The sequence below is a fragment of the Nipponia nippon genome, unplaced genomic scaffold (assembly GCF_047370975.1).
Source record: "Nipponia nippon isolate SJK-2023a ecotype South Korea unplaced genomic scaffold, ASM4737097v1 scaffold_5, whole genome shotgun sequence".
Lineage (NCBI taxonomy): Eukaryota > Metazoa > Chordata > Aves > Pelecaniformes > Threskiornithidae > Nipponia > Nipponia nippon.
Window position 1 is genome coordinate 34,066,520 of NW_028262369.1, and position 23,625 is coordinate 34,090,144.

The 23,625-nt window shown below is 40.2% G+C and overlaps 2 protein-coding genes across 22 annotated transcripts in view; one reads left to right on the plus strand and one right to left on the minus strand.

Annotated features, from left to right (window-relative positions):
* The first annotated feature begins 549 nt into the window (after positions 1-549).
* NEXN (nexilin F-actin binding protein) lies at positions 550-23,568 on the plus strand. Of its 14 annotated transcripts, none has more exons than XM_087734718.1 (14): positions 550-801; positions 8,265-8,342; positions 9,540-9,731; positions 9,873-9,954; positions 10,041-10,189; positions 11,578-11,619; positions 12,748-12,942; positions 13,022-13,195; positions 14,854-15,039; positions 19,180-19,380; positions 20,595-20,816; positions 21,961-22,146; positions 22,610-22,970; positions 23,076-23,568. In XM_087734718.1, the coding sequence occupies exons 2-14, from the start codon at positions 8,316-8,318 to the stop codon at positions 23,087-23,089; spliced, it is 2,031 nt and encodes a 676-aa protein (XP_087590844.1). In that variant the 5' UTR covers positions 550-801; positions 8,265-8,315; the 3' UTR covers positions 23,090-23,568. The 14 variants fall into 14 exon arrangements, with proteins under 14 accessions (XP_087590844.1, XP_087590842.1, XP_087590848.1 ...); XM_087734716.1 differs by having other exon boundaries at positions 551-801; positions 8,261-8,342; XM_087734719.1 differs by having other exon boundaries at positions 558-801; positions 8,261-8,342; positions 19,183-19,380.
* The window catches only part of FUBP1 (far upstream element binding protein 1), a 37,390-nt gene continuing 26,972 nt past the window's right edge, over positions 13,208-23,625 (minus strand). For 4 of the 8 annotated variants that reach the window (XR_015699330.1, XR_015699328.1, XR_015699327.1 and 1 more), the window contains one exon: positions 13,208-14,328. Coding sequence is in view for 5 of the 8 variants with exons in the window: in XM_087734733.1 (XP_087590859.1) it covers positions 14,311-14,328 (18 nt within the window). In the remaining 3 variants the exon portion in view is untranslated. The remainder of the gene's footprint in view (positions 14,329-23,625) is intronic. The other 4 variants (XM_087734737.1, XM_087734736.1, XM_087734732.1 and 1 more) reach the window with 1 other exon arrangement.

Sequence of the window (23,625 nt, forward strand, 5' to 3'; positions counted from 1 at the left end):
TATAAATAACGAAATGAAGAACATAAAGTGTTTAATCCTTACTGCTGTAGAAGGGCAATGTACATACGCTTTGATCCACCCAGATTTGTTTAATGTGTTATATGTGTTCGTCTGCTGAAAACTGTTATTTTACTGAGAGTCGAAAGCCCTACCTTAACTGAAACCTTGTGCCTTTGCTTCAGAAATAGGAGTGCAGCTATTCTGAGGGTGGCACTGGGGGAAAGTTCCTGCGCGGGCCTTCAGAAGACAAACACGTTTTGTGTTTTCACTTGGATGGCCGTTGTTGAGATTCGCAAAGCCTAAGGTCCTGTGGTGATCGTCCTTGTATTTATAATCCAGCTGAAAGTTAGGCTCCGGTGTCGCAGACGCAGTACAAGTGAGATAGGAAGAAGAAAGTTCTGGACTGGAGACTTTGCTATTGAACATGTAGGAAACGAGTCGTCTCTAAGCAGGAAAAGGAATGTGTTCAGTTGTAATAAAATCACGTTTCTGCCTCTGCTTTGTAAAGTTTCCAGAGAAGGGCGCTGCTTTAAACCCAGCGCGCTCTCCATCTCACAGGTCTGGCGCTAGCTCGATTCCTCTCCGCTCCATCAGCTAGCTGTCACATTACTATTATTAGTCGATTGCTCTCCATGTGCCTTACGACGGCCCAGGACCTGCCCGCGGTCGGTATAAAGCCTCCCCGCTGCCGGGGCACGAACTAGCGGCGGCGGAGCGCTCTCTGCCAGCCCCGCGCTTCCCCGCCGGCTCCGCTCCGGGGCCGGCAGCTGAGGGCGGCGGTTCGCCGGGGCTGCGGTAGTTGTAAGTACGCGGTGGTAATTAGCTGCTGGGTGACGGGACCCTGCCGTTACCCGAGGCACTGAGCTCTGGGGATGTGGCCCTGAAGCAGCCGGGCTGCCGCCGCCTCAGCCGCGGGCAGGTCACAGCGGGCGGGCGGCGGAGGCTGCGGCGCCCCGTCCCCTCCACCGGCACCGCCCGCGGAGCCCTCGCCCGCCGCTCGCCCGCTGCCCTGCGGCAGGGACGGCGCGGCCAGGAAGGCGCACGCCGAGCAGCGGCCTCCCTCCCCCGGTTATTTATAGCTCCCTGGTGCTTCCAGCCCAAAATAAGCCTGTTGGCCCGGGCGGCTGTCCGCGGCGGGGCGGGGGGGGCCTGGCGGGGCGGCCGGGCTGCGCCCCCCGCCGCGGCGAGGGGCCGGGCATGGCGTGCCGAGCCGCGCCGCAGGGCCGGGGCCGGGGCCGGGGCCGAGGCGGGCCGGGCCGGGACAGCTGCCGCGGCGCGGGGCTCGCCTGGAATGCGGGCGCCGGCCGCGCGTCGCGACTTTTATGGAAACTTGCAGCGCCGGAGCGGCGGCCGCAGCCAAGGGGCGCTCCGCAGCCGCCAGCCCGCCCGCCGGGACCGCGCCGAGCCGCAGCGGCGGGGCAGCGCTCACAGGTAAGAGCGGCTCCGCCGGCCGCGGGTGGGAGAGAGGGCTCGGGCGGGCTCCCCCGCCCCGCGTCGCTCCCTGCCGCGCACAGCCCGGCCCGGCCCGCCCCGCGCTCTGCTGCCCCGCTCCTCGTCCTGCGGCGGGGCCCGGGCTGGCCGCCCCCCGGTGCCCCTCGGCCCGACCGGCTGCGGGCGCGGCGGCTCCTTCCGCCGCCTCACGGCCCCGCCGCCAGGGAGCCCCCTCACAGCCCCGGCGGCCGCTTCCCCGCGGGGGCGGCCGGCCGGAGCGGCAGCCCGGAGGTCTGTCGGGAGAAGCGACCCCCTTCGCACCGCGGCCCGGGCGGGGAGGGCCGCCAGGGCCCCCTCGGTTGGGGCGGCACGCCGCGGCCCCGCGGGAAGGGATAACGGGATGTGCCGAGCGCGGCTGGCGGCGGCCGCCGGCGAGGGCTCCCCGGGGGCGGCGGGGCGGGGGGGACCCCTCGGGGCCCGGGCGCCGGGACTCGGCACGGCGCTGCGCCCGCCGCGGCTGCGACTCGTAGCTGACTTGAAATGAAATTACTGCAGGTCGGGGTTGTGTCCGCCGGGGAATCCCGCCGGAGCTGGCGCTTCCCCGCGCCCCGCACAAGGCGGCCCAGGGCAAGCGGGGAGCCCGGGCGGCGGCCGGGCGCCTTTCGGCTGGCGGGACGCGCCGAGCCCGCGGGGACGCGCGGTGCGGTCCCCGTTGTAAGTCTGCCTCTCCGTGATGTGTGTTTAATAAAAGTTCCTTGGAAATCCCGTATGTTCATAAACCGCATGTGTCTACGTAAAGAGGAGTTCGGTTTTGTTGGCGTGGTCTTCAGCAGCAAGGGCGTACTGAGTGCATTTCTAGGTTCTGCTTCATCCTAAGGTGATGGCGGTAAGACAGTGTGCCTTGGCAGAAAATATTGGGCTTCCGTGACAGCTTACAAACTATTTATTATAGCGTTTCTTTTAAGTAAATAAGAGCTTCTGCTAAGACAAAAAACAGCTGCGAAAAAAGCGTGTTTAATGAAATGTATTAGTATTTCGAAAACTAATTAGCAAGTAGTGGCATGCTAGAAAACATAGAACTCTTAACCTTAGATTTCAGGTCTTAAGAGACCTTGGATCTCTTAGAAAAACGTGCAATGAAATGGAATTGTAAAATAATAATTAGTCTAATAAGAGGGCCAAGTGTATTAAGGAACACATGGAAGTATGAGAGGATGTCTAATACATGTAGAAGTCTGGTGAAGTAGAGGAGCTGGTTAGATGGTTTAAGACGTGCCTAAGAAATACCTTTTCTGACTGCATTTGGAATATTTTAAATGAGTAGTTTCTTCAGTGAAAGAAGTCAGACAATCTGTCATTTACTGTACTTGGACATTCAGCTTTGAAACTCCTTTAACAAGGAGCGGTGCGGCGGCCGAGCCCTCTGGAAGCTAGCTGTGGGGGAACGGAGCTGCAGGTTAAGGACGGCGGAAGAGCAGTTCAGGCAGCAATAGGAGCGACCCTTTACTGAGCACGGAAGGCAGCCGTACCCCCTCAGATGAAGGTGTAGCACATGGTCTGGTTTTTGTGGGCATCGGCGCTACCGGCAGAGTAGAGTTGGTCAGCAGCTTATCTCCAGGATGCCAGGAGACCTCTCCTTTGCGGCAGAGGCATAGCACAGGCACAGTGACCACCGCTCCGTGTTCAGTCCGAGTCGACCATGAGGATTTCAGAGAAGAGGCAGATAGGCTGTGCCCTGGCATCTGAGAAGAGAAGCAGCGAATTGCAGTAGTGCTGCATGTCCAGTATTTTATCCCACACTTCAGTACCCTGATCTCTGAAGTCCTGTCAGTGAAGTCAACAAGAGATGAGCTCAAATCATACTGTTTCTCTTCAGCTGCTGTGACACAGCGGGGGATGGAGGAACTATGGCATGGGGGAAAATACGCTGATTTTTCTCTTTGGGACCTCAGTTCACATTTTACTGCCACCCATGATTAGGACCAGCAGATATCTTGGAACATGAAATCATGGGCCAGAAGATCTCAGCAGGGCTTCCCCCGTAACAGAGCAGTCTCTCAGCCCCCCGCTACGTTTGCTCTGGAGCCTCTGTACCCCATAATAGTACCTGAAGAGAGTAAGGAATTAACAGACAGACCTTTTCTACAGGGAAGGGTGATTTTATTTTTTTAACACAGCAGTTGGACTGCATGGCACTGTCACGATAAGAGTATTTATAGTTACATAAACAGACATAGACAAAATCCTTTATAATAAATACGTTTTTATAAAAAACATCATATCTGCAAGGACTATTCTACTATAATATGAGACTCAATAAATGTTGAAGTGCGATAAATTCAAAGATTGAGGAAAAGATTGTGTATGAAATCGAATTATCTGGGTCAATTGTCGGTAAGCATTCTAGTCTTTAATTATAAAGACTTAATGAAGGAACTGCAAGCGAGTGGAAGTAGTTTTGTATTTTACAAAATGTGAAGTTTAGACAGCTGGTGTTAATTGTCATAACTCATTGGCTTCAGTGGAGCTGATGGTTTGTGCCAGTTCAGGATCTTCCCCTATGCACGATAATTTTAGTATCTACTTTCGTGTCTGTAATTTAGTACAACAACTGGTAGTGTCATTCCAGACTAGTTACAGTAAGGATATAAATGCTGAACATCGCTCTTTCCCCTCCTCTTTCCAGCTCGATGTAATATTTCATTAAATATTTTAACATTGTGGACTGCGTTTTCCTCTCCGAAGTGCTTTGGCTGCAAGTAGTGAATTTCCAACTCTCACAATATGTTTTTCTTATATAATGGAGTCTTCCCTGCAAGTAGATCACAAAGAGGAGACAGATGGTGAACGTAACTTGGGCTGTGCTGTGAAGGGCTTATTTATAACTCACAGTAGCCATAGGACAGCAGGGGGGCCTCCCGAAAGGAGAAATCACAGAGGAACTAGACTTTTTTTTTTTTTTTTTTAAGTCCCAGCTTTGTACTCCTGTTGTAAAGAGTAGTATTCAGTTCAGGAAAACGCTGGTATTTTTCTGCATCTCGTGTGAAGATGTTAATCACTCCACTGGAAGTCAAGAACTTCTATGATGTTTTCTAATGAAGGGGGATTTTTATTATTTATGGGAGGGTTTTTTATTTGGTTAAAGCTTCACAACATTTTTTGATCAATCGTGGAGCCTGACCTCCTTTCAGAAATGGAAATTAATTAAATTTAAGGAGGTGGATTTTGGGACTTGTGAGCCACCAAACCTTCTGCGTCCTCTTAAGGGGACCTTAAGAGTTTTCTTCGTTCACTTCGATTATTTTGCCTGAAGTAAGGTTTTAGGGAGTCTGCGTGAAAAGTTGAAAAAGTGCTATGATCGTAACAAATCAAGACATATTGGAGGAAACACGATCTCAGGAAATAAAAGAAAATGTAAGATATAATAAAAGAGAGGATGAAACTGAATCTTAAGATTGGACAGCTTCATAATAGGAAGACAAATCTCTTCCAAAGTAAGTACATATACAAGTAGACTCTTGTTGCCTCAAAGAATAAGCATGACTTGTATTAGATGAACTCTGTGGGAAAATTCTTATTAGAAAACAAGGATTTATATACAACTTCAATATATACCTAGTTCCTCTCAAAAGGGAATTGGTAGGAAGATACCTTATTTAAAAGTAGCTATTGTTAGAAAATAAAATACATCAGTTTCTTGTGTTGGACAATTTATTACCTCATACTTTGTGCAAAGCTATTGGCAGATGATGAAGGCACTGTTCTTCCACGATTTGGAGGTGTCAGTACTTCTTAGCCACTTTGGTTTTCTAAGCAACATTGACTGTGTGGATCCTCTCCTAATGACAAGGCAGATACGAAGGAGCTTCAATCCACTGTTGTTCCTGAAGCAGTGGTCACTGCCTCACGGACCCAAGCCAAAAGTCAAGGAGTGCTGCTTTTTTTCTTAAAGGTCCTGGATTGTCTTTATTGGAAATTACTCATCTGCCTTGAGGGGTGCCTGGGGTGGGGTCCTGCTGCTGTTCCTGCTCAAGGTTTAACTGCCACGGAGAGAGATGAAAGTGCGAACATGGGTGGTATCATGTGTAGTAATGCCCTACTGCTTTATATCCCTATCTTTTAGCATCAAAGGTGGAGGTAGGATGACTTGCAGATGCAAAATGTCTTAGAGCCAGCTGGCTAACCTTCAAGCATATTAAGAGTTAGTGATGCCAGAGAACTGGAAAGCAGCCTAAAGTAATAGCAGATATGGCAGTAATCCAAATGGCAGAAACGTAGCTGCCATCTTGAGGGCCCACAACCTGTGGGACTGGCACATTTTTGGAAGTTTAGGCAGCAGGAATTTGCAAAGAAAATTTCTTCCAACATTTGCACTGTTAAAGAAAATTTCAGATTGGTTATTTGAGTGAAGGTCTCACTGCTGTCAGCAATCTTAGTGACACTGTCAAGGGGTGCAGGTAATTAGAGCTATCAGAAAGGTTCAAGTCAAAGTCGATCCGAAAGTTCAAAAGCTAAATTGTGTTCTTAGACTTGGAAACATAATCTTCATCCTACAATTAATTGCATATAATAAGCAAATCAGACTTTGGAATAGTCCGTTTTCAAATGACTTTCAGAGGGAGCCATATAGATAGGGTATGTTGCTGTAGTGAAGGTTAGCCGTGACCTTCACTGGAGGTGTTCAGGTGAAATGGAATTCCGTGTGAAAGATCGCCTTTGCGACTTACTTTTCTGCTCCAGCCCTGTACGAAGGCTAGAAGGTCTTTATGTCCTAGGCTGCTTCAGTGCATGAATTGTACCAGTGCGTGATGTTCCTTTGTTTTCTGATGGGCTCCCGCACTAAAACTTGTATTCAGCTTCTGTATTTAAGTACAAGGCTATCGGCCGTGAGTAGGGAAGAAGAAATTAACAAAGCAGAGAAGCAGAAGAAGAGAACAGAGAAGAACTTTAAGACCTGCTTAGAAGAATGAGGAAGTCAAAGGATTTTAACTAGTTTTAAGGTTATACTGATCACAATGGGGATTTTACTTACATGCATGAAGTAAGCTAAAGCTTACAAAGAGGTGCAAACCCAACTGCATAATACGCAAATGCATATTAAAGCGTATGGGGACCTTGAGACCACAAGAATACTAGTGAAGTTATCTGCCTTTCTAGACACAACAGAATTTTAACACGCTGTTGCTGATCCGAAACAGTCTAAATAGGAACTAACTTAGTACTTTTATGTTCATGTGTTCACAAGTGACAAACTGAAATGCCTTGGATTCCTATCAGTCTACAAATGAGGTATTTGTCAGCTCTGGTTTGGGGGGGGGGAATGACTTTCCATACTCATTTGTTGAAAAGGAACACTCAAGTGTTCTCCAGGACGCCTCTGTTGAAGCTGAATTTGAAGAGTTTGGAATTTGTAAATCAGGGCAGGGATTGGTAGCTAAATGCTCGTTTCATATGTTGTGATTGCTTTCCTTTGGAAGAACATCCCAAGATACCTAAGAATCTCATCCGATCTGTATAGCTACAGCAGCACCAATGAGCACTGATGACGTTGGTGTATTTTCGAAGAGCTGATATAACAGCAACTCTTAATGTTCATTATTTTTAACACCATGTAAAATTCCCATGTATATAATCTGTTTGTAATTAAGAATTAGAGAATGTAAAGGCTAAGAACTATTAAAAACTTAACTTTCCATATCATGAAGTACCTCGACTTCAGTTCCTCTAAACCACAAGTGAGAAGTCCCTTGCAGTAGTAAGCTACTTTTCTAGCCTTTTCACTTTGAGCCTTTGAGTCCGTTTGTTTGCACCATGTTTGGCACACTGAGTTTTTAGGCTTGCCTGGGACTCAGGGCATGGTACAGTACAGACAGAAATGCCACTGGAGTCATGTCATAAGTTCCTTCCTCCCACAAGCTCTGACAGACCTGATGATTTTAAAAAAAGGGGAGGAAAAAAAAGGAAAAGGCTTGTCCTGAACTTGAAGCGCCTTTCTGTTAGGCTCCTAATAAGTACAGCATAATTTAAAATTTGAAACACTTCTCTCTTTAAAAATGCAGTGCAATTGCCAGCCCACAATTAAATGATATAAATACTTTCTCTAAGGTATGTATGAGGGGCTTACCTAACTCATTTCATAGTTTTTAGGGCTAGTTTTCCCTAGGATAGCCCTAGGAGAAAGGAAAGCATTATTTTGTATTCCCATATTGGGTGAAGAGCTGAGAGAGTTGCCAGCCTGGCTGAGACTCAGGCGGAGCATTCACCCAGGCAGGAGATCCAGCTGCATCTCTGCAACGCAGGTAGGTCCCCCCAGCCACTGGGCCATCTTTCCTCCTCTCAGCCGTATGAAGGCGAAGCAGCGTCTCCAGGAGGCTGCGGAGTTTTGGCCTGAGCGCTCTGTAAACTTCACGCAACCTGAGCTCACTGGCTCATCCATCAGGCTGAGGCGGAGCGGCGGAGGTGCAGAGCACATTCCTTTCTGCTAGCATGAGTATTGAGAAAAACAGTTTCGTAACACACCAGCCAGAGCTTGGCTCCAAGTTATTTTTTCTTTTTTTTTTTTTTTTTTTTAAATGGAAATTAAAACCCAATGTCTACCAATATCTAGGACTACATAGAGGGGTTATGAGCATGAATAGTGAATCGTAAGCTTGTTCTTTCAATTACCGTTGCATACTTGGAACCTATTCATGTCTTCAAAAGCCTCAAAGGACCAAATGAAATTGTGATACATCGATTTCAGCCTACGCAAACTTATTTACAGGAAGATGGTTAAAGCACCATTTAAAAAAGAAAAAAAAAGGAATATAACGACAACTGTTTCTTTCAGGTAGAAACTGAAAGCAATCTTAAACGTACGAGGTGCACAGCACAATACAGTAGCCATGAATGACATTGCACAGAAAACTGAGGTATGTACCAATTTTAAAGTAATCAAAGTAATGTAGTAATTTACAGCTGATGCTTGCAAAAAGAGTAATAACAAACGATTGTAAAAGACAAACAATTATACTGGAAGTCTGCTGGTATTGCTGGTGTTTTAAGACAATTGAAGGGCACTTCAGAGTGGCTTAAGGAAACAGTCTGATTTGATGGAATCTGTGAAATATGCTCTCAGTGTTATTAAAAAAAAAAAACAGGCAAAATAAAGGTAACAAAATATGAAGAAACTTCAAATGTTGGGGGGAAATTCAGGGCAACATCCACATCTAATTCTAAAATGTAAATATTAGGCTACTGCAAATATTTCTTCTTCCACATAGGCTGACTGAACAACAGGAACAAAAGCAGGAACAAAAACTATGGGCTTAGGTGGAAGATAGGCAACATGGAATGTTTTCAGCCAGTTTTCTCAGCATTACTGTACTGAGAGCATTCCTGTAGTCATTACAGTAAAAAGAGAGAAAACTTCACAGTAGTTCTGAAAAGTGGGAACTTCTCTTGCTGTTTGGACACGCACAGACTAAGCATTGGCAAAGAAGTGTCCAGTAGCTGGGTCAATATCAGAGTCCTGCAAGTCCAGCGATCTCGACACTTTATAACATAAAATCACTGGACTTCTGAGTTTCTCTAAATATTAAAAAAGTGAGTATATAATGTATTGGAAGTTTTAAATGAACAAATAATACTATTTATTTAAAAACCATATACGGCTGTTGAAGTGTTGCAGAAGAAAACACACATATTGTATTAGATGTCTGTGTCTTTATATCCGTTTTAAATGTTAGGGGTAGAGAGGCTCTTTGGTGACTGCTTATGATTCAAAGCAACAATATAAACCCGTATCTAATTTTTAAAGCCATAGTAATTGAAAATGTACATTCACATAGTTAATATACTTAGTTACGTAGCTATTCATTACAATTACTTATAGCCTAAGTTTAATACAATGCTAAATGTTGTTTTGGATATTTTAGTACTTATTACTATTTATGAACAAATACAATGATGCTTAATAGACGATGGCTAGTGGCACAAAGTTCATAATCCCAAATGTACTTCTGTTTTATGTTCTCACATTCTTTCTAATCCAATCTATCAGAATATTTCTGTCCCATCTGTTTCAACTTTCTTTTTCTTATCTTCATTTCTTCTATTTCTTCACCAAGATTCTGCTTTCTTCATCTAAACCCGTCCAAAAATCCTATGTGCCCAAGCTTCACAAGGGTGATGTAAAGGATAAATTCGAAGCTATGCAGAAAGCAAGGGAAGAAAGAAATCAAAGGAGATCTAGAGATGAAAAGCAAAGAAGAAAAGAACAATATGTTAGAGAGAGAGAATGGAACAGGAGAAAGCAGGAGGTTATTTTCTTTGCAAATATTTTGTGTTATTTTAATATTCAATATGAGATGTGAAAATCTTTTCGCATTATTTTAAGACAATAATATTGGAATTTTATTTAAGATATAAAGACAGTTTACTTTCTGTGTTTCATCAACTAGATGAAAGAACTGCTTGGATCTGATGAAGACGATGATGCAAAATCATCCAAAATAGAAAAAGGTTATGTTCCAAAGCTAATAGGTAAGAGAGGCCCGATTTTAAAGGCCACATAATTCACTGGATAAGTATTAGATGTAACTACTGAACCGTGTATTTCATATTCACAGGAACTGTTAAAGGCAAGTTTGCAGAAATGGAGAAGCAAAGGCAAGAAGAAGAAAGAAAAAGAATGGAAGAAGAAAGAAAGCGGAGAATTGAACAAGACATGATTGAGAAAAGAAAAATTCAAAGAGAATTAGCAAAAAAAGCACAGGAGGTATGTTCATCTGATCACAGTCGTCAGGATATAATTGTAAACAATCAACACAAGAAAAAAAGTTTTGTATTGATCAGAAAGATTTGGTCTTAAGATTTCTGATAGTGGTGGTTTACATGGGAGATGCTCAGTGGGACGGAAGTGGGCAATAATGTTCGGAGAACCTTCATCTTCCCTTCTTTATGGTAACAATTTTTTTAAGCACTAAACTTGAGTTACAGATGAAACCAGGCAGGCATAAACCTGGTAGGAATGTGAATCAGACACAAATTTTGGTGTCATGTGTACACAAGAGTTTATAGAATTTACTAAACTAATTTTAAAATGTTTCTTGTATTTTACCAACCCTTACCTTAGACAATTTTGGCTTATACATGAGCGAATACAGTTCAGTGACAGATGAACTAAGGCAAGCAAGAAGAAATAGGAACATGCCATTGGCAGGCAAAAATGAGAAGATACTAATGCAGTAAAAATCATAAATCATGAAGGTTCAGATCATGTTTTATTCCTTTGCCGCTTTGTGAATCTTTATTGCATAGATATGTGAACAGACTCCAACTTTTGTTGATGCCAATAAAGCAAATTTTGTCTTTTGCAGAATTTTGCATTGGGGTATCATATTTAACTCCTTTTTAAAGTTTTCTTCAGTGCTGCAAATACTGCAGTGAGAGTGAATATCTAAATGACAGACTAGAGCCATAAGGAAATTTTTATTTAACCAAACGATAGTTTGTTTTTCTTGCAAGAAAAGAAAAACAGTGCTATAGGAGGAGTCAGTGTTCAACAGTGCTATAGGAGGAGTCAGTGTTCAACAAGGACTTGGATAGTGTTTTCTACTAAGACTTTTAATATTGTTAAAACTGGACTTTTAACTGGAAATGCGTCTAGCATATATTTAATCTATTCTGAAAGGCAGAAATACATACCACATAGAATTTTAGAAAGTACATTAGTTTTAGCCAGTAACATATAAAGACACCATATGAAGCAAATACAGCAATAGGCTTTTTGCAGGAGTTGAGGGGAAGACAATGTCACTTGAATCAGAAATAATCAATGATGAGCTTGCTTTAGCTTTTTTTCTTTTTACACAATTCTGGAATGCTTAAATGAAGAATGGAAATCTAAAGTACCCTTCTCAGTTCATCACTGAAGTGTTAAGAATATCTTAGCATACTTTCTGTGTGATGTTTTATGTCATGTTCCCTGTTCCTCAACAAGCTAACCTATCTGAAGTATTCCAACGAAGGTTCAATCATCACCATCTCTGTGAATTTAAGTGCTACATACATATCACCGATACAAAAAGAATTTCCAGTTCTATGTTTGCAAATCTAAGGCAAAGAGCCAAAGTAATGTAATCATATGAAATTCTCATTTAATAGATTGATGACTTTAACAATACGGGAACTGAATCAGCAGCAGAGGTAATCAGATTTTTTTAAAGAAATGTTCACCTACATTTTTATTCACTTTGTTTTATTATTGTAATTTGGGCTGGGAAAACTTAGAAAAGGGCACACAAATACCTAATTAAAATTCAACCAAGAAGCTAACAAGTTTTTTAAGTATATGGAACTCTATGTCTGTACTTGAAGTGAGTTTGTTTAAGTTTGAAATAGTCTTACTGTGAATACTGTGTGGTTAGTTAAAAACATCTAAAATGTAAATATTCAAAGCCACCAGAATAATTTGAGGTATACTGGCAATGATACTCTAAGTCCTCTTGCTTTGGAAAGTATCATCTTAAATGCTCTTTGCCTTAAACCTGGAATTAAAAGGGGATTCTGTCAATATACAGAGGTTTGAACACCTTACTCGGTTATCTTTTTTTTTTTTTTGAAATTGACTAATTTACCATATGGGTTTGGATTATAAGTCTTGCAAATAAATGTTTAATTTCAGAAACCTAGGTCCAAAGGTCCTATTGTCTTTCACTAACACAAGAAAAATCACATTCCTACTACAGTTTTGGAAAGACAAACGAACAAAAAAACCCCCCAAAAACATTAGTTTTAAGTTATTTGACAGTATCCCTGTTAATCGTGTTATTTTGTGAAAAAAAAAACTGGGTAAAATATATTTTGGCAAGTTGTGAAAATAGTTTTGAAGCTGCAACATCCTTCAAAAAAATTACTCTGCCTGACAAATTACACATTGCTCTCTAGAACTACTAGCTTATTCCAACCACAGTGTATCTTTTACTTACTAAATGCAAGACTGGAACTAGAGTGTGGCTGCAGTTGCTATGTATTCAAAGTTTCACCTGTTCTTCTCCAGACCATGAATATTTATAACTAACAGTTACTGAAAATATGTAAAGAAATCAAGGAGTTTGCCAGCAGTTATGTTTAAAATGTAATTCAGCCTTGATGCTCTTCAGATATTACAAGAAAACTAGTGACTGCCTCAGGCAGATGGGTTTATTCTTGTTGTTAATACAAGTAATTCTTTTCGAGGCTTTGGTGCACAAAGGTAAAAAACAGTTTCATTAAGAAATGAGTCCATCTAGAAGTCAAGCTTTATGAAAATATAATAAATATCTTTTTGGACAGGAAGGGGATGATTCACTGCTAGTTACAGTAGTGCCTGTAAAACCCACCAAAACACCTGGGAAGATGAATATAAACTTTGAGAACACAGCAAAGGAGAGAGCAGAACACAGAGAAAAACAAGCTGAAGAAATGAAGCTAAAATCTGAGGAACAAAAACAATTCCTTAAGGAAACCAAGTGCCTTTCATTTGTCATGGTAAATCCACTCATCTAAAAATATCTAAGAAATAAATATCTATTATTTAAGATATAACTATTTCATTTTTCTTTCGCAGGGTGAAAATGAAGACCATGAAACACAAGAGCCTGTGTCTCCTGGTAAGCTGAAAGTAACATTTGAAGAACTTGAAAGACAAAGACAGGAAAATCAAAGGCGGCAGGCAGAGGAAGAAGCAAGACAGCGTTTAGAAGAGGAGAAACGTGCCTTTGAAGAAGCTAGACAGCGAATGGTAACTACATGTTTTGTTCATGTTGTTACAGAATTTTCACATAGGATGTGCTTTTACATTCTTTCCTGTATCGGATTCTTCTTTTTTCTTATTCCTTAATCATATTTCAAGCTGTTAAGAGTCTGAATATTCTATCACCATTAATTTTTGAAAGACATATTTTTGACCTTAGTTCTAACTCAGTAACCACACTGGCATAATGCTTTAGATATTCTTTTAGGAAAACCAGGAAATTTATGTGTGTTAAATTTGCCAGCAATCTTAGCAGGTTTTAGAGCTAAACTTTGTAGTACCTTAAGCTGTAAGTTCTCAGGAAGATAATTAGTTGTCCATTTTATTCTTAAATAGTGCTTCAGATGTTTCAGTAATCAGTTTTTGATGAAAACATTCTGTAGTAACAGAATGCTATTTCTTATTCCCATATTTATTTATAAATACATCAATTGCAACTTTCCTCCCACGAGGAAAGGGAAAAAAAGACAGGTCAGCTCTCTTGTATGTATTGTAAACAACAAGATACTAGAAATTACTAAATTAAGCCCCAAATTGTCAGAAATGTAGCTCACAATTCCTATTACTTGCAAAACTGCCTCCATATGTGACTTCATGAAGTCACTAGCCATTCTAACTGAGGTTTTGTTCACATCTCCCACCCTTATGTGTATGCATTTATTAACCAAGTAATATAAAGTAATTTACAAATTCTCTGTTTCAAAAGAAATTTTCTAACATGGAGCTTTATCTGATACCAGTGGTTGTCAAAATTTGAAGTCAAAATTTTTCTTAAAGGAAGAGTTCAGTAGTTAATTTCCTTCAATTCTTTCTTTTTTCCCTATGAATTCCAAATAAAAGATTTCTGTAATTCCCTGAACTGGCTACCCCACATACCAGTCCCAGGGCTGCTTGCAGTGTACAGAAATCTGGAATATCAATACTCTGACAGTTCCCAGTCAGTTTCCTCCATTAACGAATAAAGTACTCGGAGATGTCTTCTGAAGATCGTTTGTTCTTTTGTTCTTGATTGCAGTTTGCAAAGCACAGGCTTCTCTTAGCAGGTAAGTGTTCGCTGGAGACAAGCGACAGTGAAGAGATCAGAGTATCTCAGTTCCCTTTCTTCAGTGATGATTAAATGTCTAAAAAGAAAAGAAACAAAAATCTCAGTCTGGAGTAATAGCAAAATGTTAATTGATTTAGTTTTGCTATAAAACTCTACAGCTTTTTTTTAACTGGTTAAGTGCATTGGTGTAAACAATTTATATGCAAACAAAAAGACTTGATGGTATAAAGGTCTATGAAAGTGATGTAAAGAAAGTGAATAGGGAGCGATTTACAGTAAAGGATCCAACCCTGAAACCATAAAATATGTACTTAATTGTTCTGCCTTTTCCTGATAACACAGTGTTCTTCCAATTACACACTCAACAGATTTTCAAAAACTATAGAAGCTACATATAGGATACTGAAATACGTTTCTTTTCTCCCTCCCCTGGCTAAAACCAAGACTAAAATGTTTCTTATAGGAACCAAACTCTTGATATGTTTTTTTCCCCAGGAGAAAAAAAAACAAAAAAAAATCAGAAAGGAATTCATATTTATTTGCTATAAAGAATATTTTTATGTTTGGGTAAGTCCTTTCTATTTTTTCCTCTTCTCTGAAGATAAATGAAGGTGACGATGAAGAATCTGAAAATTCTGTTAAAGAATTCCGTCCTGGTAAGCTCAGACTCAGTTTTGAGGAGATAGAAAGACAGAGGAGAGAAGAGGAGAAGAGGAAAGCAGAAGAAGATGCAAGACGACGCATAGAAGAGGAGAAGAGAGCATTTGCTGAAGCAAGGAAGAACATGGTATGGCATTTTTGTTCAGTATATAGTTTAATTTTTACCTAAGTGTCTGTCTGATGAACTAGAAAGCAGCTCTGGGAAAAAGCTTTAATTACAGTTAGGAATGCATGCTTCCACTCCTTCATTAATTAGGTCACCTCACTACTTATTGAAAGGTAGGGGGTAAACCAAGCAAGCTCGTTTACCAGAAATCATCACAGAACAATCCCTCCTCACAGCAAGCCTAGAGAGCATTTCAAATAATTAAGTCAAAACCAGATATTGTGCCCAATGGGTATTATTATGCTAGATGCAACAAACTTGGAAAGCAAAATGTTTTCACGAGGAAGGATTGTTGGTTTTTTTTGCGGGGGCAGAGCAATTCATTTTACTTCTCCAAGTTTATCTCCCTACCTTTACAGGGTGTTCAACAATCAGCCCTTACCAGCTAAAGAATAATTAATGGCATACTAGAACATTGCTCACTGCAAGTACAAATTTTGTAGTCATCTGTGGCCCCTTAGGAAGGAAACACTAAGGCGGCTGAACCCAGCTAATTGATGTTTTTATTGTATTCCATTGCTTGTTCAGAGAAATAGAAAAAGTAACTTGTGGCTTTTACCATTAGAATAAGTCATAATATGGAACTTCCTTAGACAAATACAGATCTCCGTGATACACAATGACTTATAAAATTTGATTTAAGGTTATATTTTAGACAAATTTTCACGGACCTAGGACTGACACACTGCTGCTACCTGAAAGCAGAGAAAGATGCCCGATTTCAGAGGGTGGCAACAATGTTATTTATAAAAAAATAACTAGCATGGAGCTTTTCACTGTATTCTTCATGCTTATTCCAACAACTTTAAGTTTCAGCAAGCTTTTGGGTACAAGCCAGTTGCTTATTAGTGGACGTTAGGAAATACAGTATTAAATTGCACAACTACCAACTACAACTAAGTATTGTTTGTTTCAAAAGGAAGGGAAAGACATGCTATACAGAACTGTGGAATAACCCGCCCACCTGGCAGTGTCTTCCTACATTCCCCTCCGCGGTTTTATTGGGAAAGAGCAACTGCATGCCTAATAAAATTTTCTTCATCACTCAAAAGCAATGTTTTTGAGACAACTTAAAGCTTTGTATGACTACTAATATTGCTAGCAGTGCTCCCTCTGCCTGAAAATTGGGCCAAAGACAGCATCTCTACACTGAAGGAATACCCAGAGAAACTAAAACGTAAATTTATATTTGATATTGCACCGGTAAGCAATTATGGAAAATAGTGTCTGTCCATACCTCCAAAGACAGAAAATAGAAGCTAAAGCCACTAGGAAAAAAAAAAAAAAAAAAAAAAGTGCTGCTGGACTTCTGCCATTACAATTTTTATGAAAAGCCAGCAGACAACTAAAGGAAAGCAAAGAAAGTACGTGCTGTCTTCTGTTTTTTCGTGCTTTCTTGAGAATGTCTTTTTTCTGCCTCAGTGTAGCAAGAACCTAAGCTCAAGTGTCTGAGCAAGAAAAATCTCACTGATTAAACAGGGTTTAATCCATTAGATGCAGCACAGAGTCTACGATTGCACTGTAACAGCAGTGAAGACATTCAGTAATTTAAAAAATTAACTGAAAATGTAGTTTCAGCATACACGTGTTTGTTTGAAAAATTTTCTGTTAATTAGCAACCTGAATATGAAGACCACATTTTCTGTTACTTGTAACAGAAAATATAAGCCCGTGCTTTCCCTATTTTCCACAGCTACACAATGTAGCAGTAATGCAGGTGTGCTTTTAAACATTTGAAGAACACATTAGTCATCTCTTTCAGAAGTAATAAAGCCTCACATTCCATTTTTATTTAAGTATTTAAGTTAAGTAGTTATTTCAGAACCTTTTTCCATGTTTATTCATTTTAATTTAGTTTTGAAAGTATACACACAGAATTAGTAATACTGTTGCTGGAAAACACAAATGCCACCTCCTTTTGGAAGGATCTCCCTATTTCACATTTACTTGTGCTACATTTATACTTCCGTGCTTCCCACCATCAACATGAGCGCTTTCAGACTGAAGCATTCCTCTCACATCCATTAGGGACTGCATAAAGAACCTGTCTTAGCATGAATAAAAAAAAAGTTCTACTTCCTATCAGTCACTGTTTGCCCACTGAAAACTGGTTGACTGTGCTGCAAACCGTGGTTATTACAGGACTGTTTCTCACTACCATCTGCTCCCACTTTGCAGAAACAAAAGTATGGTCTCAGTTCACAAAATATGGCCAAAATATTTACTGAACTAACCACAAGGGTTTTGTGCATCACACAATTCAGCTGATATTTTTTCCCTGTGTTTTTTTATCAGGAATAAGTTGGCTTACTGTCTTTTCATAACTCATTGATGCAAAAATACAGAACAGACAGCTGCTAGTCTCTGCTCATATGCACAGCTTTTAAAGTTTATACATACATGCATTGGTAAATTTTGAGCTAATGCTTCTTTTATTCACTGTTCTGTATCTTCTTGAAGCGATGAGCATATGAACTAATGCATCACAAGCCAGAGACTTTCACATTTCTTTGCTAATTTAGCTGTGGTTAGCCTCTGAAAACTATGTGGCTATGCATTGTTTTCATTACAGGAAATAGTTTACAGCTTTGTTTTTTGACTCCACTTCTCCATAACACAATTTCAACAAATATGCTCTCATTATGCAAAACGAATGAAGAATGGAAGGAATGGTGGGGCTGAAGTCCAGCTGTAAGTTTACTCAGAGAGAAAATCTGAAGGAAATCTATAGTGGGTAGCAGTATTTGAGTGGGATTGGGCCAAAAAAACGATTGAAAGAGCTGCGACAAATAAAAAGGATATGGGGAAAGCGGTCAAGACAGCGGTATGAACTACGATGGCACAAACAGCAGTGAAAGTTACAATGGCAGTAAGTAGCCATAAACAGAAAAGGGAGTGCTGAAGAATCTTTTAAAAAATATGTTTCTTTTCTGTTTCTTTATAAAGCTAGTCAAAACACTTTCTCAAATGAAAGTTTTGCTCCTTTAATTCTTTCTAGCGTTTGACTGATTACTCCTGTTGGGAATGCCTACAATATAAGGCACGTTGGGCTCTTCGATGTTTGCCACAAGGCTTTTCAAACATGCGCTGATTAAATAGTGCCTAAAGCCACATCACCACACGGTTCTAAAATCGGTATCTGACCTCATCTCACACATTCATCTACAGAATGTCCCTGCTGAGACAATCTCCGTTAACAAGTTTAGATGGTTACATGCACAAACTTACATTTATATAGGTTTTATCAAGAAGTTATTTTAAAATATCTTCCTGCGTAACTTATGTCATGCTACCTGGCCATTTTTGTAGCATACAGCTTCATATTTTAGTAATGCTTTGCTTCAACAAATTCAGTCTGATAAAATATTTGTTCTTACACTTCCTGCTTTTGGAAGTAATGAAAATCGCCTTTCCTAGGCCCTACCATCTTCTGATGAATTAGTCTACAAAATAAGCAAACTGCTGATGAATGACCGTCAAAGCCCAACCCTACTCTGAAGCCTGAGAAAAGGACAGGGAAAGGAGGAAACCCTCGCTGTTGGGTTGGACAAAGCAATGAACTGGCAACATAACTTAGTATAATCAATTTGCGCACAGGAGGAGTTTCTTGTAGAAAATTCCGTTCAGTTACCCTTACTGGGAATACTAATACTGCTTAAGAACAGGAATGTAATTCAGTTTGCTTAGATTACAGATATATGCACTGCAGCATTAAGAGCAATGACATTTAAAGACAAGCACTTTGCCTAATGCTAGCCTGTGAAGGAAACAGGAATGAATTGTTTCGGGTCCCAAAGCTGCATTTAGAGGACATCCTCCCCATCACCTTGCAAAAAAGACCGCATTTTAATAAACACCTTCATCTTCATTATAAAAGTTTAGCATTGTAGTAATAAAGAGCTAAAGTCAAATACAACCCCCCGCAAACACGCTCCCTCCCAAAACATTAGAGGACTACCCACATTCGCAATTGCACCTTCCTGTACTGTGGCAGATGTGGCAAAATACTTGGTTATCTTTATGAACTAGAAGCGCCTGAGCAACGCTGCGATTTCATCACAGGTAGGGTCAGGATGTATCTTTAATGCTCTGAATTTCCAGCAGGTGCTGGATGATGAATCGCCAGAAATGTTTAAAACAGTTTCTCAAGAATCTCTCATCCCTGGTAAACTGGAAATTAATTTTGAGGAGTTGCTGAGACAAAAAATGGAAGAAGAAAAGAGACGCACAGAAGAAGAGCGTAGGCAAAAGTTGGAAATGGAAAAGCAAGAATTTAAACAGCTGAGACAAGAAATGGGAGAGGTTTGTATATCAAAGGATATGTTAAAGCATGCTCTGAATAAAAATATAACATCATTTCAGTTAATTACTAAAATCTGTAACATTGTATATAATAAGATACATATTTTTTTATCACTAATCTACCAAGAAAATGCTTTTATCCCTTGCCACCCTTAAAAAGTAAAAACACAATTTCAAATTTGTAATTTTATTTTACAGTCACTTCTGAAAAGTCTACAGTATTACTGAAACAACTGTGTAATAGTTACAAGAAAGTAGGAAATAGCAAAATTCTTGCTTTTCCTCAAGGGAATGCTGTGTTAACGAATTAGGAAAGAATTACAGTGGCTTCAACTTATTTCTAATCAGCGTATCAAGGGTTTGAAGACTGTCACAGTTGATTTTAAAAATCACACATGAAATTTGCTTTGCATACCAGATGTCTAAAACATCATGTTCATGAACTTTACACTTCGATTTGATTTGGTTGTGGGTGGCAATTCCCTTTTGAATGTTAGAGGACTACATTTATTTATTCATTTAGTTTTGTTAAGCAAAGCTAGAGTGAATAATAAAGGCTCTAGATTGCGAACTGTTCAAGTAAATTTTGTATTACGTCCTGGGGAAGAAGGGAGGGACAGGGACATCCAACTGAAATGCCCATCCATCTTTACTGTCAGTCAGAGGTCGTAAAAGGAGGGAGTAAAATATCAACAATTACAGCCTCAGACATGGTCTGACGATGGGATCCAGAACTGCCATTTCTTTTCCAGCTATGACATGCTGAAATCTCATTTGCTTTTTACCAAATTAAAAAAGTAATAATTTTCTGTTTAACAAAGTAGCTGTATTTTAGAAAATTATTTCCTATCATACTGCAAGTAAGTTAGAGAGGTAAATTAAGAATCCAGGACAACTAAGTATTTTGCATTGCTAGGTGTCTGGTTTTCTGAGTCAGTGAAGGGTGGTTTGTTGACAGCAATCCTTGAACAAAGGGTACATTCCAGCAAAATATTTTAAAATCTGTATCTAGTTTAGATGTGATACAAATGCAGTAATCCTGAGAACAGTGAGGAGAAAAAAAAAAAGAAATTAGAGGGAAAAGGTCTCGTGCTGATTTCAAATAACTAAGAGAACTGCTCAAGTGTAGTAAGTTACACCTATCTGTGGGGAGAACAGGTAGTAAAAGTAACTCAGGCATTTTCCATCTTACACATTCTGTAATTTCTAAACAGCTGGAAGAAGAGTCCGAAACCTTTGAGCTAAGCAAAGAATACGAAGAATTAATAAAGCTAAAAAGAAGTGGTTCTATTCAGGCAAAGAACTTAAAAAGCAAGTTTGAAAAAATAGGACAATTGTCTCAAGAAGAAATACAGAGGAAGATTGAAGAAGAGCGAGCTAAGAGAAGAGCAATGGATGAAGAAATAAGAGAAAGGGAAGCTGAAAAATTTCAAGAGGTAAGTTGCATTCTGCATATGTTAATGATATACTTAAGTAGCACACTAATGATCCAGGAGCAGACAATGCTGCTGCTTTCACCAAAGTATGCTGTGTTTCCACAAGGATTTTCTCCCTTCCTTCCCGTTTCCTCCTTTGGATGCATGAGGAAGTCTCGCCTCAGCACCCCTACAGGAAACAGCACCCGTTTATTATCAGTCATCTGGTCAAGCAGAGATCTGTTTTTCTGCTCCGAGTCCTCAATTCAGTATCTTAAGAACCTGAAACCTGCCAGCCTGAGGGTTTGAAACATTCATATTTGAGAATTAATCTATTAATCACCACATGAATTGCTTCTCCTTCTGAACTCTAATTCATTCTCCACTGTATGAATTAAAAAACAAACAAACAAAAAACCCAAACACACACCAAAACCAAACAATACCAAGGATCAAGTCGTTTTATGATCTTTGCTCATTTCTCAGGGTACAGCAGAGAAGGATGCCTACTTATCTATGCTTCAGACTAGAACCTCTCACATTTTTTCAGAAGGGAGGAACAAAAAAATGAAGCTATCAGTCTAACCAATACGTCAACACTACACTCTGTGACCCAAAACACCAATGTGAGCTTTCATGACATAATCACGTGGCAATGCAGGAAACTTAACCGGAGTAAGCCTGATCTGAGCCTCATTCTGAGGTTCCTATCCGCAGCAGTCAGTCACTTCAGTATCAGCTCAAAGCCTATGGTTTATTTTTGAACTTTTAATTTAATGACTGACACTGTAATTATGTTTCTATAAGGTCAACCTGTGTTAGAAGTTGAAGCTACCAACCCATCATGGATGAAAGCCAAGTCACTAAGGATTTACCATTGCCACGAGACAGTATGCAACTTCCATATGACAATAAATCTTTAGAAGTATCTTTCTACCTAACATTTTTGATTACTTTTGCAAGTATTTTGCCCTACCCCTGGGATAAGCTATTATGAGACTTGATCTTAAACCCAACATTAAACAAACCTCTGAGAAAAACAGGACTCTGAGTGGCTTTGCTCAGTTAAGAACTACTGCTCTACAAAACTAGTTTTATTATCGTACGCATTTAAAAGGTAATAGATCTGAGTTAAGTCCTATTTTTAAATTTTTTTTTCCCCAAGGATGATGAGGTAGATGTGAGACCAGCCAAGAAATCTGAGGCTCCATTTACTCATAAAGTAAACATGAAGGCCCGTTTTGAGCAAATGGCAAGAGCCAGGGAAGAAGAGGAGCAGAGGAGAATTGAAGAACAGAAATTACTACGCATGCAGTTTGAACAAAAAGAAATTGACGCGGCATTACAGAAGGTATAAATTACAAAGTACCTTTTCTTCAGCCTTAAGTGTCATTTAACTTAGCTTCTGATTACCACTGATGGCAACACTGCCAGAGGTATGAAAGGAACATTATACTTGTTGTAACAGCTGCTGTGAATTGCTGCAATAATGTAAAATAGCTTTTGGTGTTTTCACATATTCTCGAAGAGTATGAGAGAGATACTGCAAAGAAAGTCCATCGTATCCTTTGAATAGTCTGAACATGGAATCTACATTCATGCCTGTATTTTACCCCAAGATTCCAGCCTCATTAAAATCCATTTTACTGCCTGTTCCATATCCAGATTCAGTGCGTTATGTTACCTAGCGAGGACAGGTGTGGCATTTCCCCTTCTCAGAAACGTGGCAACTTTTCTGTAATCAAATACCTATCATTAGCAGTCAGACTGCTATTGCCACTTTAAATGTTCTAAATCGACTTATTTTAAAACAGAAAAGGGAAGAGGAAGAAGAAGAAGAGGGAAGCATTATTAATGGTTCTACTTGCGAAGATGAGGAGGACCAAGCTCGATCTGGAGCTCCCTGGTTCAAGAAGTCACTGAAAAACACATCAGTTGTTGATGGCGAGCCAGTGAGATTTACAGTTAAAATTACTGGAGAACCAAAACCTGAAGTTACATGGTGGTTTGAGGGGGAAATGTTGCAGGACTCTGAGGACTATCAGTATATTGAAAGAGGAGAAACCTATTGCCTTTACTTGCCAGAAACCTTCCCAGAAGATGAAGGGGAATATATGTGCAAAGCAGTCAACAGCAGAGGCACATCTGCTAGCACCTGTATTCTCACCATTGAAAGTAAGAGTTAGCATTTTAATTCACTTAATTCTCAAATAGTCTTCTTGCATCTTTCCTATTATGAAAATCTAACTGTCTGTTTCTTTTAACCCTTTTATTTTCTAGCTGATGACTACTAATGCTCTACTTTAGCTGGAATCTTTCTTCCCCTCAAAACTTTCTTACTGCATCATCTCTTTCTCTGACGGGGCCAACTAAAGCAAGCAAGGATATGGATTGATTTGTCATTCCTGCATCAGATAAGAATACCCTTCAAATTGTGAGAGTGTCCAGGTTCCTTGCTCAATACAAAAATTAGTATTAAAGGCTAAAAAGAAGGAATCAGTGTAGGACAGATGAGCTAAAGGAAAAAGCTGAATTATAATAGTGCTCCCACATTTGAAGACGAACTGTTGTGTAATACTATAACGCTAAATACACAATCTGGAAACTTGTGTAGTAGTGTAAATCTGTTGGTATATTTTGCATGAACACTGAATATTTAAGCTGTTTTACTTTATCCCAGAGGCATTGAACTGGCCAAAGGAAATACTTATTGATGATTTTCAAAAACCCCAGTGTACTATTTTTAAAGAATAAAAGAGGACATAACTGCTCACTTCTGTTGTTTTGTTTCAAAGAGCCTTAGTTCTTTTGTTTTAAAATGGGCTTGCAT

Bases quoted from the DNA above. Each gene is read 5' to 3' on its own strand.
- NEXN (XM_087734713.1), top strand. From the start codon at position 9,393: ATGGCTAGTGGCACAAAGTTCATAATCCCAAATGTACTTCTGTTTTAT. The intron at 13,196-14,853 runs GTAACTACATGT...TCTTCTCTGAAG, and splicing joins AAGAAGCTAGACAGCGAATG to ATAAATGAAGGTGACGATGA. The intron at 19,381-20,594 runs GTTTGTATATCA...ATTTCTAAACAG, and splicing joins TGAGACAAGAAATGGGAGAG to CTGGAAGAAGAGTCCGAAAC.